The sequence below is a fragment of the Carettochelys insculpta genome, chromosome 1, assembly GCF_033958435.1.
Source record: "Carettochelys insculpta isolate YL-2023 chromosome 1, ASM3395843v1, whole genome shotgun sequence".
NCBI lineage: Eukaryota > Metazoa > Chordata > Testudines > Carettochelyidae > Carettochelys > Carettochelys insculpta.
In genome coordinates, this window is record NC_134137.1 from 272,718,794 (window position 1) to 272,736,086 (window position 17,293).

Consider the following 17,293-nt stretch of genomic DNA (forward strand, 5'->3'; position numbering starts at 1 on the left):
TGGGATTATTTTGAAGAATGGGTTTACTTTTGAAAGAGCAGTGTCTATATTGGTTTTCTTCATTTGAAAGAAGCTATTTTGAAACAAGAATATGCCAATTATGTGCCAGATATACAAATGTGTACCGCATTTGCATTTTTGATTTGCCTCATTTGCATACCTCTTTCGAAAGAGGAATGTAAGTGTAGACACAGCCTTTGAAAAGAAGTTCTTTCAAAAGACATCTGGAAGGGCTTCTTTTGAAAGATCTCTGTAGCGTAGCTGTAACTTCAGTGTCCCTACTGATCGTGGAGCAGGCTCTCTGCTTCTGATGTACTGAGCATTTATTTTCATTGTTAGTTTTTTGAGTCTTTTTCCAGTTGCTCTTCAAATTCTTATTTGGCCTGCTGAATTGTAATTTTTTACACTTGACTTGCCAGAGTTTATGCTTTCTGTTTTCCTCTGTAGAAAGTTTAGAACAAAAATAATCCATATTCCATTGTCTTTTTTGAGGAACCAGTTGTTCTCTTGTCAGACATTACTTTTCAAAAGTGCCTTTAAATCTTTAATACCTCTATTTGAAACTGAGGGGATATTTTAGATAAGATTCACAGTCGTAATGCTTTCCTGATTAGCTAAAACACATGCTACTTGCTACATGACCAGGCTTGAGTAAATTCTCCTACCCTCTGTGCTTTTGGCATATCAGTGTGGCGCTGAGCACGTACAGAGCGTGCAGATTTGGGCGGCTTGATGGGAGCACAATACATTTCCAGCCTCCTCAGGTCACAGCTCTGGAAGCAGCATTCATCCACTATTCCTTTGTGGTGTAAACGTCTACTGCTGGATCCATACCCTGTTGGCTTACCTGCATACAACACAAATGGGAGAGTTTTATTGGTGGGGGAAAAATGCAAAACCCTCAGTAGCACTCTAGGATAAGCTGCATTATTGTAGCTGGAATGCTAGTGATAGCTACAGTTAAGACTGCCCATGTGTTTCCATTCTAAGACCCTTTCTTCAATTGTTTAGAACTCTCTGAATCACTCACCTCAAAATATCCAGGATTTGCCTGTGCCTGAGGGCTGTTTTTCAAACACTTGAGCAAAACCATCACTCTTCTTATTATAAAAATGTTGGTAAATGCAGTTTTGGAATGATTTTAGCACTGAAGAGGTTGAGTGTTGGAAGCTTAAGTTTGGCAATGTACTCACCATTGCTTGGGTGAAAACTGATTTTGAATTGGTGGAATCAGGAGTGTTTGATGATCATAGTTTTTTCATGAAAATTCCAAGTCCTTTGTGCTGAGGCATACAGGCTGCATCTACAGTATCCCTCCCTTTTGGAAGGGGTATGCAGAAGATTGAAAATGCTAACGAGGTGCTGAAATGAATATTCAGTGTCTTATTTGCATAATGGTGGTCACTCGCTATGTTGAAACTGCTGCTTTTGAAATGTAAACTAGTTGTGTAGATGGGATTTCTTTGAAAGGAAGCCCCATTTTCAAAAGTGCCCTTCTTCCCAATTTGTTTACATAACTAGTTTGTATTTTGAAAGCAGCACTTTTGACGTGGCAAGTGGCTGTCATTATGCAAATTAGGAGCTGAATATTCATATCAGTGCCTCATTAGCATTTTTGATCTGCTGCATTTACATACCCTTCCAAAAGGGATGGGTCGTATAGATGCAGGTATTATCCAGAACATTTCCTAACCTGCTCTTCAAAACCTCCAATGACTTTGGAATAGTCTGCACTAGAATTGCTGCAGCAGCACAGCTGTAATGAGGGAGCTGAGCCACTGTAGTTCTGCTAGAGCACATACTCTGTGCATAGAGGAGAGAGCTCACCCATCAGTATAATTACTCCATCTCCAGTACTGGCAGTAGGTATGTTAGTGGAAAAGCTTCCCCTGCTCATATAGCATTGTCGACATTGGTGCTTAGATAAGTGTAACTTACGTCATTGAAGGGTGACTTATCTACACCACTGAGTGACTTAACTTATAGAAAAGTAAATGCTAGTGTGTGGAACTCCAGAGATTCCACTGCCTCCTCACCTAATTTACCCTAGTGCTTATGTAGACCACTCACCTTCAGCCTATGATACTCTGTCCCATCTAGTGGCACTGACACCATTTAGAGAGAGAATAATGAGTCAGCTCTACAGCCTTAGTTAATAGCCAGCTGGTTTTTAGCTCATGCAGCAGAGGTTTATATACTAAGCCCCACAGATCCCAGGTTTGGTTCCTCCCGTAGGTAACTGAGGTCTGTTGGCATTACACTTACCTATTCTTAAAGTCATGAAGTTTTCATAATGTCCGACCTAAATCTTCCTTGCTACACTTTAAGCCCATTGCTTCTCATCCTGTTCTCAGTGGTTAAGGACAACAATTTGTCCTCACTGAATTCCATGCCACATATTTCAGACCAGTTCTCCAGTTTGTCAAGACCATTTTGAATTCTAGTCCTGTCCTTCAGTGCATTTGCAACCCTTTTCAGGTTGGCATCGCTCCCAAACTTTACAAGTGTGTTTTATATGCCATTTATCCAAATCATTTATGAAAATATTGAATAGAACCAGATCCGTGGTAGACGTCTACAAGACTTCAGTCAATATTCCCTTCCAGCCTGATTGTGAACCATTGATAACTACACTCTAGCTAAACAAAAAGGCAGTTAAGTAGCACTTTGAAGACTAACAACATAATTTATTAGGTGAGCTTTTGTGGGACAGTCCCACTTCTACAGACCATAGCCATACCAGAACAGACTCAATATTTAAGGAACAGAGAACCAAAACCAGGAATCAAGGTGGACAAATCAGAAAAAAAATGATCAAGGTGAGCAAATCAGTGAGTAGAGAGGCAGAAAGGGGGGGCAGAGTCAAGAATTAGATTAAGCCAACTATGCAAACGAACCCCTATAACGATCCAGAAAATTCCCATCCTGGTTCAAACCATGTGTTAATGTGTTGAATTTAAATATAAAAGAGAATTGAGCAGCCTCTCTTTCAAGAGTGTTGTGAAAATTCCTCTTCAGTAAGATGCAAACTTTTAAGTCATTAACAGAATGGCCCATGTCATTAAAATGCTGACTGACCAGTTTGTGGATCAGGAGTGTTTTTATGTCTGTTTTGTGCCCATTAACTCTTTGTCTAAGAGAGTTTGAAGTCTGTGCACTCTAGCTATGTCTAGATTGTAGGATTCTGCCCTGTGTCTACATGTGCCCCATCCTTTTGAAAGGGGTATGTTAATGAGTGGGTTCGAAAGATGCTAATGAGGCACTGCAATGAATATGCAGTGCCTCATTAGTTTAATGGCAGCCATGGTGATTTGAAAGTGCGGCTTTTTGAATCACACCCCGCCTGTGGAGATGGGACCTTCTGAAAGGACCCACCGCGTTTTCAAAAGCCTTTCTTCTGTTCACCAGATAGGAAAGGAAGGGGCACGTGTAGACCCAGCCCTGTTGACAAAGCTTCTGTCAACAGACGTTTTGTTGACAGAGCATGTGTACAGAAGGCATATCTCTCAGAAGATATCTGCCAGTTGGGAATGTTCTGTCAACATCCCTGTAAACCTTGTTCCACAAGGAAGAAGGGATGTCTTGACAGAGGGAGGGTTTCTGACATTTGCCTGTGTATGGTTGGGCTAAATGTCAGAAAAGCCTTTCCCGACAGAACAGTTAGCAATCTAGACACAGCCTCTGAGTATGCTTTTCCAATCAGATGTGCATCAACTATAAGCTAGATTGTACTTTCCTAGTTTGTTTACGAAAAGGTCAGGTGAGACAGTATCAAAAGCCTTACTAAAGTTGAATGATATTTTATCCACTGGTCCCCTGCTGTCCTGGGTTGGTACCTGATCAAAGAAGACTAATAGGCCATATCTACATCGGAAGACTTGGCAGTACCTCTGTCAACAGGTAATGTCTACCCATAAAAACAGATTGAAAGAGCAAGCCACTCTGTCGACAGACAGCAGCCAGACTTTTCTGCCCTCTCTCTACAGAATGATTGACCACAAGCTCTGCAAACAGGGCTGCCTGGGGAACTGGAAGCCCTGTCTGTCAACAGAAGTGTCTACATGGACACTCTGTTGACAAAACACTGTTGACAGAGGTGCTATACTAGTTTGGAGACAGGGATAACGCTACCTACTGAACAGCTGAGTTTTGTTGACAAACTCTCAACAGAGCTCTTTAACCAAGTAGCTGCTTGGCAAGCTTTGTTGGCAAAAGTCCAGTTTTGTCAACAGAAGCTGCCCATGTAGATGTGGCCTTATGTTGGTTTGAAATCATTTGTTCTTGACAAACTCATGTTGACTAGTACTTACCTTTTCATTTTCTAGGTGTTTACCATGATGGTTTGATTATTCATTCCATTCCCTAACTGACACTGGGACTACACTTACCTTGAACGTCGATGGCTGCTACACAATTTCAGGTATGCCAACTGTGTACCAAAAATCAATTTTACAAGCATAGATACTTGTCTCTGTCCTCACTGCAGGATGCCAACAGGAGAGTTCCTCCCGTCAGCCTTCCTTAATCCTTGCATCTCACCAGGAGTTCCAGGGAAATGTGCTGTTTCATGCATGTGCGAAATGGCACTCAAAAATATCGAACCTAAGCATTCATCTTCTGTGGCAAGTGGAGACCCAGCCAAATTTAGATAGGTAACTCATTTAGAATTCCACTGGATGTTTTTATTCCCTTTTTTACAGTGAGATAACAGTTTCTTTTCAATAATGGATAATGCTGTTAAGCTACCATTTCCTAACATTTTAAACAATAAGCTTCATTAACCCTGCATGTTACACTAAAATTAAGAGTAAATGGGAAAAATATAGTGAATACCAACAGACCATAAGGTGTTGTTTAATTAGAAAACACTACACAGTAGAAACTCAGGTTGAGTCAGCGGTAATCAGTAAAGTGCTGTTAAAGCAATAAGCATTAAGGTGCAGAGTGAGAGCGGGAATGCTGTTTACTGCTGCCTAGCATTGTATAGTTATGGCATAATGCAGAGGTAGAAAAAGTACCCTAAAAGTTACTTGAGTCAAAGTGCAGAGCGTGCACTTCTGGATACTTGAGTACAATCAAGACATGACGTGTGTGCTTTTACTCAAGTAGTTTTCCAGCGGGGCACCAGTGACTTGTACTTAAGTACACCACCCACACGCAGCTGTAATTTTACTCAAGTAACTTTTTGGTTACTTTTCACACTTCTGGCATAACGTATGAAGCAGGGCTGGAATAGCATATTATTTGCTTCATACTGCACTGTACGGTCACTGAGCAGTTGTGACAAGTGTGTGCTCTGTGAACTAGGCAGTGTTTGCCCATTAAATGTTTGCGAAAGTAAAACTTGATGACACTAGTGTTTACCCAGGGTGAATGCAACAGGGGAACCAGTGCAGCAGAAATGAATTTACCTAATAACTCAAGTTGACGGTCACAGGACATATTTTGCAGTGTTACTCCAACTCTGACCAGCAATTGTGTTATAAAAATCCCTGAAACAATTCCTTCTATTTTCAGTCCTTCTGATGTGTGCCTTCCTTCTTTCTGATTCTCTTTTTTGATTTCTCAGCTGGTTTATGCTTTTCCCTCTGCTCTGTTACCAGCCAAGGACATGGGCATTGAGTTTCTTTACTGGACCTGCAATTTTACTATTACCCAGTGGTGGCTTCAAATTGTGCTTTAGGAGACTGAATTTTAAGAATGGATGAGGCACTCAAGCTGGGTGAAGATGGGGACCATCCCACAGTGGATGAATTTAGTTTTTATTTGGGAAAATTTTGCTTTTTTTCACTCTTGCAGTAAATTCTGGAGGCACATTCATAAAGATACTCTGGAGATGACAGTTTTGGGAAAACAGTACAGTTTGTACTCCTTTGTGATTAAAACAAGTACTGATCAAGAGTCCCTGAGACCACAGTACATCCATAAAAGAAAAGATTTTTTTAGTGATAAAATATGTCTAACTTTTAAGCCAGGGATACTGTCAACTAAGAACTAACTATCCCTGTGAGCTCTGTAAACTTAAACAATAGGGCTTTTAAAACATCTTTTCCCAGGGATTATAAATTAGAGAAAAATAAAAACATGCTTATTTAGTACATTGTAATCCACTGAGAACCTCTATACTGTACATTCTCTGCTAACTTATTGGTTTCATAAGCATAAACAGGACAGCAAGCCAGGAATAGATAACAGTAATATTTTATTTGTGGGGTTGTTTTTGGTGTGTTTGTGTACCACTGAAATGTCTTAAAAATGTGCAGAGCTAAAGAAATAAAAATTCTTTTAAGGGATTATCTAGATTATATTGACCCAGCAAAGACTGCTACTGCCTGGGAGGTATGCAATGCCTGACTGTAAAGCTATTTATCTTGGTCTCCTCACCATAAATTATTTCATAGAATTTAGTGCAGAGGGATAAAAAAATTGAGTGGCACTTCACTGGAACTAGGAGCTGTCTCAGGTTCTCTCTTACTGATTATCCATTTAAATAATTGAAGTCAAATTCTGTTTCTGAACATGCCTGTGCAAGTCTTACAGACACAGACCATTGAATCATTCATAGAATCGAGTGTATTTATCAAATGTAGCCCTTTTTCACTTCACAAATTTCCTGTTCACAGATTTTGATTTTCACAAATCTGTGTGCATAGTTTTAATTTAGGTGATAAAAATTTGCTATCAAGAACTTTCTTTTTCACTTGACAGGAGTTTTTACAGTACCTAGACAGCACTAATCCCTGATGGTTCCTCTAGGCACTACTAAATTACTAATAAACGATCAGAACAGTAAATTCACTGACATATTGTTTAGTAATTGGAATTTGAGAACCAATCAAAAGTAGCCACATCTAGCAAGAAGAAGTCACTTCTTAAATACTCTTATAAATCATCAGTCAGGTTAGACATATACAATCAAGTTCCCTTTCACTAACTGCATCTTGTGAATGACAGTGTCTTACGAATTTTCCTTAGAAGATCAAGTATCCCCAGTTCTTTACTAGAGCCAATTAGCTGTTACGCAGACATGTCAGAACATTTCTTACACTAACAATATGACTGATTTTCATTAATGGCTTTTTTTTCCTAATGCTCTTGCCATTTCCTGTGCAAAACTGTTGACTGATCTATGGCACTTTAGAGACTAACATATTTATTGGGTCATGAATTGTCATGGGGAAAAACCACCTCTTCAGATGAAAAAGTTTTCATCTGAAGAAGTGGGGTTTATCCACAAAAGCTCATGACCTACTAAATGTGTTAGTCTCTGAGGTGCCACAGGACTGCTTGTTATTAGTGAAGCTACAGACCAACATGGCTACCCCTCTGAGTTTATTGACTGAATTGACATTTCTCAGGAGTTTGTACTTGAAGAGGGTAAAAGGGAAATAATTAAATTCAACAAAAATTTAAAATGCTTGAAAACTTCCAAACTATATAGAAGTGTATTACAGTTAACATTTAATTTTGGTGTGAATAAACAAACCAGAAATGAGTTTGTACATTTAAGTGATTCTACTGGACTGGTGCCGGTGTGTTAGGCACATTCTGTATTTGTATGGAATATGCTTTTATTTTATTAGTTTTTCCTAGAGCCACCCATTTGAGCTGACGTTTCTTTTTATGCATTAATCTTGTCAAGCACAGAAAAGGGAAAGCCCAGACATACTATAGCTAATAGACTCCTCATCTTACTTTTTAGTATGATACTTAATCATCTTCAGGAAGCCCATTTGATTGCATGCCTGCTTGACCAGTGAAGGAATTCTAGCTGCCTGCTCAAATGTTTAACAATGCGACTGATTTAACTGGATTTAAGAAATCAGGATCTGCTCCATATGTAAATAGAAAACATATATTTCAGAGCTATCTGGGAAGGAGAGTTGGGTAAAGTAAAGGCATTGGAACTGAGGCTTGTAGGTTTTGTTCTTGGTTCTGTTACTAAGTTACTGTGTGAGCTTGTGCAATTATGTAATTCCAAATGATTGTTTTTAGTAGTAGTACTAGGAATTAATTATTATATTGCAACTACTTGTAAGCACTGAATAATAAATGTAATAATAATAAATGTAGAGGGAAGGACACACAATCTTTAAGGAACATTCATACATTTAAAGCACACCATCTATGCTGCTGGTTAAAGCAGAAAGGTTAATTTGATAGCTAATCAGTTTCAGAAATTGAGTTTAAGAGGTTGTTTCAGGCCCCCACATAGTGTGCTGACTTTTGTGTACCTCATTCTAAGGTGCTTAGCTTAGCTCTTCCCAAATATTTGTGCAGAGAGCCTAGATTGATAACTCAGGCGTGGTGTGCGAAGTGTTGTTCAGCTTATTGTTTAGGTGCCTAAAATTTAGGTGCTACAATGCAGAGCATCACAATGCTTAAGTTGTTTTGTATTTTTGTCCAAAATTGCTATCAAAGACACAAAGGAAGTGAGCAGAAGTAAATAGATCCTTTTTCTAGCCTCTTAGTTATAAATAATTTCAGGTGTTTCCTGTGACAACAATCAGTATTAGAAAAAAGAAACCTCACAGACAAAACCATGATATTAAGCTGACTGTATCCCCTTATATCAAGTGGTGCGGTATACAATAAGACTTATTGTCCCAGACAAAGCCCCAGTAACAATTACAGTCAGATAACAACTCCATTGTAGACCTGCAAAGAGCTCTTACAGAAAAAGGGCTACAGGATCAGGCTGTCTGGCTCCTATTCAGGAAAGTGCTAAAACATGCACTGAACTTCAAGCACTTGCCTAAGTCCCATTGAAATCTCGTTAAAGGTAAGCATGTGCTTTAGAGGTTTCCTAAAGTGCTTTCCTGAATCAGGCCTGGCCTGAGTGAACAGTAGGAGAAAACTTTTAAAAAGGCCAGTTGGTCAGCACAGGCAACATCTGTAGTCAGATTCACAAGAAATTGTATAATAAAAAGAAAGGGAGTTTATTTAAGGGGACGAGCTCCATAACCTTTCCTTGATGATATTGTAATCTGTTACCTAAAAGCTAGGATTACCTAAATATACTTATTGATCCCGATACGTCAGTATGACCTCTCCAGTCCTGCTCACCCACACAATTCTTCCCTTTCCTTCTGACTCAACTTCTAAACGGCTTTCTGGCTGCCATCAAACAGTGCCTTCTATTGCTCAACTTGCCTTTGGACATGTAACAGTCCCAGGAATTCTTCTGTGCTGATGCATACTGATGTCCTTGGTGGTTTGTTTCTTCTTTGTCAGCTGTTACTTCCAAAGAAGTTTCATATCATGCAGGTCAAAGTTTACTTAATAGAATTTTTGGCTACCAGATAATCTACAGTAGCAAACATTTGGATGTTTCTTGACAATAAGCCAAGTTATAGAATGCCAATGGTTAAACAGCTGGCTTTTTTAAGAATAACACTTCCCTTTAAACAATGTGTGGCCGTGAAGTAATTCAGTAGGGCTTTCTCTGTGCTAGGCTCTCTATTTTTTGTATTAAATTTCTCAATGTTGAGACCACCAATCAGCTGTACCTGTACTAGCAATGTTGGGAGCTCTAGTGTAGACAGCTATGGAGAGTTTAACCATCATGCCACCTAGACCTTCTCTGAGAATAAGAAGCTGCCTTTGTAGTATTAATATTGAGAAATTTCATGAAAAATAGTCCACAATAAACACAGAGCTGACTTACTTCTACATGGGCTCTGGAAGGAACTGTGGCATGACCTGGACCAGAATCATTACACAAATCTTTACATTTTGCTGTCATAAATAAGGTGTCATTGCTGGAGCCAAAAATGAGAATGACATTTATGCCCTGATTCAAGAGACCATTCCAATTTAGGAAACTGTTTAAGCAAATGCTTAGCTTTAAGCATGATAGGCACATGTGAAATGCAAGCTTAATATCATGTGATCTACAAAGCCAGTGGTTTAAATGCGACCTGTGATTATGAGGGCTCTGATTTTGAGTGTTTGACATTGGCCACCTAATCAATAAGGTGCCCAAAATCACATTTGAAAATCTTGACTGTTAGGAGGACCATTTGCTGTTCTCAGTGGGGGCGGTTGTCCTATTGCTCCTGATCTTGGTTTCTTCTCCCCTATTGGACTTTTCATATGCCTGTGTGTCTTCCACTATTTGTCTCCCTGCATGTGATTTTGAGAATATGACATTGTCACAAATAAGGTTCTATATGCTGACACAAATTTGCCCCCAGAAGTTTTGATGAGTTAACTGTTCCTATGAGTTTACTTTTGCATGAGTTTACTTCTATGGATTTTTTTTAGGGTTTCCAGTCACGAGTGGGAAATCTAAGCCGTGTCTACACGTGCACGCTACTTCGAAGTAGCGGCACCAACTTCGAAATAGCGCCCATCACGGCTACATGTGTTGGGTGCTATTTCGATGTTAACATCGATGTTAGGTGGCAAGACGTCGAAGCCGCTAACTCCATGAGGGGATAGGAATAGCGCCCTACTTCGACGTTCAACGTCGAAGTAGGGACCGTGTAGACGATCCGCGTCCCGCAACATTGCAATAGCGGGGTCCGCCATGGTGGCCATCAGCTGAGGGGTTGAGAGACGCTCTCTCTCCAGCCCCTGTGGGGCTCTATGGTCACCGTGTGCAGCAGCCCTTAGCCCAGGGCTTCTGGCTGCAGCTGCTGCAGCTGGGGATCTATGCTGCATGCACAGGGTCTGCAACCAGTTGTCGGCTCTGTGGATCTTGTGTTGTTTAGTGCAACTGTGTCTGGGAGGGGCCCTTTAAGGGAGTGGCTTGCTGTTGAGTCCACCCTGTGACCCTGTCTGCAGCTGTGCCTGGCACCCCTATTTTGATGTGTGCTACTTTGGTGTGTAGACGTTCCCTCACGGCACCTATTTCGATGTGGTGCTGCGCAATGTTGATGTTGAACATCGACGTTGCCAGCCCTGGAGGACGTGTAGACTTTATTCATCGAAATAGCCTATTTCGATGTCGCTACATCAAAATAAGCTACTTCGATGTAGGCTTCACGTGTAGACGTAGCTCTAGAGACCTATGTTAAATCAAAAGGAGATATATGTGTTTTCATGATTGTATGAAAGATTTGCTAAACTTTTGAAGCCTGTTGTCAAAGTTCCTTAACACTAGGAATGACTTAAAATGTAAATCTAGCAAGCAATGCCTGAACACTTAGTTGCAATTTTGCTTTTATGTTTTATTGGCCATGTCTACACTAGCCAAAAACTTTGAAATTGCCATGCAAATAGCCATTTCGAAGTTTACTAATGAAGTGCTGAAATACATATTCAGCGTCTCATTAGCATGCAGGTGGCCGCAGCACTTCGAAATTGATGCAGCTCGCTGCCGCACGGCTTATCCAGATGGGGCTCCTTTTCGAAAGGGCCCCGGCAACTTCAAAATCCCCTTATTCCCATCTGCTCATAGGAATAAGGGGACTTCGAAGTAGATGGGGTCCTTTCAAAAAGGAGCCCTGTCTGGACGAGCCGCATGGCGACGAGCTGCGTCAATTTTGAAGTGCCGCGGCTGCCCACATGCTAATGAGGCGCTGAATATGTATTTCAGCGCTTCATTAGTAAACTTTGAAATGGCCATTTGCATGGCCATTTCAAAGTTTTTGGCTAGTGAAGAGATAGTCATGGTGAGCCAAATCCGGATTTTGTTTATATTTACCCCAGTGAGCATACATTTGTATTTGTAAATACACAGTGAATAGGTGTCCTAGCTCTGAAGGCTAATTTTTACATATGAGACTAAAGAATAAGTTTTATCAACATGTACTAGTAAAATCTGAATGAGAGTTGTGCATTTTTTAAATATTGAGAGCACTAGATAGTATGCACCCTCTGCTTGGTTCCATTGCATTCGGAGTGCAAAGGAGTAAAGGCTATAGTCTCAATCCATTGTAAAGGGATTTTTCTTTACAAATGGTAAGAGTTCTGCTGAGAAAGCACGTGCACTCAGATGGCAGAGTAATGTAACATGCAGCTTGTCATACCTAACATACAGTATCATATGATTTTACTGAGAGTTTTGCCTGAGGAACCTTAAAATCATAGGTCGCATCTACACTAGCAAGTCCTTTTGGAAAATCAGGCCCTCTTCTGAAAGAACAAGAGAAATGTCCATACATAAAATGTGCTCTTTCAAATTCCTTTCGAAAGACTGCGACACTTCTTCTGGAGGCCCCCTTTCTCTCCCAAATGAGGAAGAATGCCTTTTTCCAAAAGATTCTTTCAGAAAAACATATGTATAGTTGCTCTGGGGACCCTTTATTCAAAAGAGCGGTCCTCATGGTGCCAGATTTTTCGATCCCTGGCCTGTTCTTTCAAAAGAGCCGGGGCTGTGTGGACACTCTCTTTCAAAAGAGCATATTGCTATTTTGAACTGCTTTTTTGTGTGTGGACATGCTCTTTCGAATGAAGATCTTCCAGAAGAGATCTTCCGGAAGATCCTCTTTTAAAAGATCATTGTAGTGTAGACCCAGCCATAAAGACTTTGGGCTGGAAGAGAACTTAAGAGGTCTCGAATCCATACCCCTTGCAGGATTAAATATGTAAAGACTCATGAATTAGGCTTTATGAGAAAAAAAAATCACTGTGTTTTGAAGGGAGAAATCCATACAGAAACAAAATCAAATGTATTTCATCTCTGGAAACCATAAATTAATAGAGTGTATCTTAAATCCATTCAGAAGGAAATTATTTCTTCCAGCAAGTCTTCAGTCTGTGTTCATTTTGAATTTTGTTTACTGTTTACTAGACAACCTACCACATAACTGAACAGTGTAATATTAATCCCCTAGGAATCTCCTTTCAAAAACAAAAAATGTTTTTCATTGGCTATTTAATCTTATCCTTCCCCCCACCCAAGAAACCCTATAACCCCTTTTACACTTGTTTCCAAAATACAGAGTTTGTAACAATTTATCGTCGCACATAGCTGCATTGTACTATGCCCTTTGCACAGAGCTGCTGTTTTGAGGCCATTAAGTTTACTAAAGATGCAATAAGGCCGTTATTTTCCACATGGTAGTTTCCAAAGGCAGTTGCACTGATGTGAAGTGTAAGACTGATATGGGCTGGGGTGCTATTGCACTGGGATATGCAGCGAAAATTGTGTAGTTTTAGAATTCTTAAACTTACAAAAATGGGAAACAGTATGATGTATTGCTTAGACCAATACAGTTCTTCAGCGGGTGAAAACTTTGCCAACACAGCACAGTTTACAAGCCTAGGTCAGATTCCTGTGCTGAAAAGTGATAGACACTGCCAAAAATTATACTTTGGCAAGAGAAATGCTTTGCTGTACAGAAATTCATTTCTAAGAAAATAGCCAGGTTTATCAAGGTCTAGGATAAGATTATCAGAAGCCAGTAGATCATTATTACATTTGAATTCACAGAATGTTGCATACTATGGCGCAGCTTCCATTGAGGACATTTGGATTGTGTTCTTCCAACTATAATGAGAATATATTCCCTATTCTTGTTAGAATAGGTTAAATTAACATTACCCTATGTCCTCTTCTAACTGAATTTGTTCTGACAGTAGGGAAGTATTGTACAACAGTTTTCTGTCGTAATGCCGATGGCACTGCCCTCAGCTACCCAGGTAAAACATGGACCCCCTCCCCAAGCAATTTAGACAGGGATGGAGAGCTCTTTAATATTTTTAATAAAATAAATATTGAGAATTGCTTGACTATGAGAGACTTTAATTTCCCAGATCTAGATTGCAGGACAGGTGTTACTAATAATGGTAGGAACTGGGTATTTCTGGGTGTGATAGTGGACAGATTTCTTTAACAGATAATCACTGAATCAACACAAGGTGATACTATTTTAGATGTACTGTTGGTAAGTACCAAGGATCTCATAAAAGAATTGGTTGCAGAAAATAGCCGTGGTTCCAGTGATCATGAGGTAATTCAGTTTAAACTGAACAGAAGAATCAACAAAAATAAATCTGAAACTTGGGTCTTGGATTTCAAAATGGCAATATTTGTAAAATTAAGGAAATTATTTAGGGAAGTGGGCTGGCAGGGCCAATCAGGGTGAGGGCAGAAGGGCCATTTGGCCTTTGCCTTGTGTTTTTATGCATGTTCCTCAATAATTAGTGCATTTGCACAGAAAAAAGCTAGAAATGCATTTGTTATATTTAAAAAAAAAATTAAATTATGTCTTGCTGTATTATGACTAGTGGCCTCAAAAACAGAAAGTGGTCTGGACCTCTCTGGACCTCTGAAAGAGCCTCTGACTGGACTGATGAATTCAAAGTCCTGAATTGGAAGAGTGCTTTGAATTATTTGAAGGCAGATTTGGGGAGACTATCTAAAGCAAGGGAGAAAATGTGTGGGAAAGGTTTACTGACCAAGCAGGGTGAAAAAGCATTTCAAACAAGCTATTAAGAGAAAGCAGGAAGCCTATAAAGAATATCAGAAGGGATGGATCAGAAAGGAAAGCAACCCCTTGGAGGTCAGAAAGTAGGGGAGGAAAGTGAAAAGGCAAGCAGAGCTTGCAAAAGACATTACAACCAAAATACCAGGTGTATAACTAGAAAGAAAACAAGGAGAGAAGTAGGATAGTTAAGCACTGAAGATGGGATGAAGCTAAAGACAGTGTAGGTATGGCTCAACACCTGAATAAATACTTTGTCTCAGATTTTAAGAAATGTATTGAGGAACTTGGAAAGAGTGGTAGAATGCCTACAAGAAATGAGGATATGGAAATAGAAGTGATCACATCCAAGGTGGAAGCCAAACTCAAACAGCTTAATAGCACTGAACTGGGGAGGCTTAGATAATCTCCACCCAAGAATATTAAAGGAACTGGCATATGAAGTTTCAAACCCAATAGCCAAGGTTTGTACCCTATGACCGGAAAATTGCAAATATAGTATCTATATGTAAGAAAGGGAGAAAACGGTGATGCAAAAAACTACAAGCAGATTAGTTGAGAATAGAAAATAATGTACTAATTCAGCCACATAATAAAGTTTTTAGCCATGGTGTCCTCCTTGATGTCCTTTTCAGCTGTGTTCTGAAGAATGATAGAAGATAACAAATGATACTTGTGATGTTTTATCTCCACATTTTAGCGTCAATATCTTGTTAGGGACAGTAGGATTTAAGGGCTTTAGTATACTAACATCATAGAATTTATTTCTTCAGCATCTTTCACACTCCAGATATGTCAAAATGTTTTACAATGACTGTGCTGTGAGGCAGCCTGGCTCCAAGTTCATGCAGGAATCTGAGAGCGGGGAGAAGGGCCTATAATTCTCACATACCCCAAGAACAGGGAAGAACGGGCAGAGAATTAGCATATGAAACTGCTCAGTGACTGACAGGTCATAGCCATGTTGCAAGCAGAATTATGAGGTATTAGGTTTAAATATTTTACTGTTGTGAGCAGGTTACTACTGGAGGGAACGTACCTTCACAGGAAAGGGGACAAGCAAATGTAGCACAGGACAGTCTGAATGGAGCTCAGGGGGACATAACAGTAAGAGCACTGCAGCAAGGGCAAGGGGCTGTTACCATGACGGGCAAGGGTGCAGCCCAGGTTGATGTTCTGTATCATCCAAGGATGCCTCATGGACCAAGGGATGAGGATGTTCAAGGGGAAGCATCCATGCATGCATTCGGTCAGGCTGGGTGTGCTAATGGTGTTGTGTGGTAGGTTGTCATTGAGGTTGTTTCTAAGACTGTTTCCATAGCATATCAAGGGTTCCAATGAGTACAATGTTACCCAGAATGAGGATGTTCCCGTCCACTTAATGCACGAGATGAGGGGTAATGCTGGTTCTGGGTTGAGTGTCATCTGTAACAGACAGATGTTGAAGGGATGACTGGCAGTGTGGTGGTGGATGGCTGTTGCAGGGGACTCAGTGCGATGTGGAGTCTGGGCACCACCTCTTCTTGGGTAAGCAAACTTGGCAGGACAGGTATGGCCTTAGTGGGGTAATAAATAGTCCAAGCCTAAGAAGCTATAGCAGACCCACAGGGTGATGAGGTGTCCAGTTTTCAACCAGAACACCCTGTTGAAAAGGAACTCTGGCAGCTCCCACCAGGACTTCTGACTGGGCCATTCAAAGTCTGGCTGGCTATGCTGCAGGCCTAAGGCAGACTAGTTGCCACCTGTCCTGGCACTGTGCTGTGCTGCAGAAGTGATCAGCAGGTTCAGTTCATAAGTAGGGGGCCATGGAGCTCTGATTGGTACCTCTCCCTGAGCACTGGCTTCACACTGCTATCGCCTAGGAACCAGCCAATGGGAGCTGTGGGGGCAGCATGTGAGGGCAAGAGAAGCACATGTCCCCTACCCAAGCTGGGTAATGGACCTACTGGCCACTTCCAGGACATTGCAGGGCCCAGGTCAGGCTGGAAGACTCCAAGGTGGCCGGGAGTTCATAGACAGTGGCTTGTTCATACCACAGGGGCCTGAATCATATATTAATATTTTCTGTGCATTTAATGATAGTGGTTGTTTTTGCATCACTTATAAATTCAGGTGTGTTAGGGGACCCATTCAATCTGATCTTGCCAGAACAGTAAAGGGGTGACCACAAGGAGGAAATAGCACTGTGGGGAGCCCATGTGCCAACCACAGGTTTAACTCAGTTGGAACAGGATCTGGGACACAGGACACAAGCTGAGGTGGGGGATGAGCTGTGCATGGCACGAGAACCACCACCAGTTAGGACAGAGTATTTAAGGGCTCTCTAGTGGGATAACCCAAACAGGCAGATGAGGCATATTAGTGGGAGGAGTTTACCACAGGATTTTGGATCTCCTTTGTGAGGAGTAGGAGTCGTGATGTCAAAAAATTTAAAGTCAGTAATTGGAATAGGACATATTGCTTAAGACAAGAATTAAAAGAGGGGAGGGTGGCTGGGTCCTTTGACCAAATACCTATAGAATGCTTTTGGATTTCCCCCTGCTTTTGTCTCCAGGAAGACTCTGGGGATGTACCAATTAATTCATAACCTGACATATCCATAAGGTGGCTCTGTTAATGATGAAACAGACCCAGTGCTATGTGGCATGTGTTATTCCTCCATTGACAAAGCAGTTCATAGGGTTAGGGCTTATAGCCAGGAGACACCAATGGCTAAGTGTGACATCATGTCTGCTTTTTTAACTGCATCCATTGGATTTTGACATTTTGGGTTTCTTTTTCAGAGGGATAGCAGTGGGACTGTGCCAAGTAGTATGTTATTTGGATGATTTTTTGTTTGCAGAACAAGGTGGGCCAGATGATCATGTTCACCTCTTAGACACATTTCATGTCCTGGCTAAACAGTTGAGATACCCCCA

The 17,293-nt window shown here is 40.7% G+C and overlaps 1 protein-coding gene across 1 annotated transcript in view; it reads right to left on the reverse strand.

Moving 5' to 3' along the window:
- The window catches only part of IGF1 (insulin like growth factor 1), an 81,921-nt gene that overhangs the window by 14,963 nt on the left and 49,665 nt on the right, over window positions 1–17,293 (reverse strand). Inside the window, exon 3 of the mRNA XM_074983826.1 lies at window positions 666–847. Within this exon, the coding sequence (XP_074839927.1) occupies window positions 666–847 (182 nt within the window). The remainder of the gene's footprint in view (window positions 1–665; window positions 848–17,293) is intronic.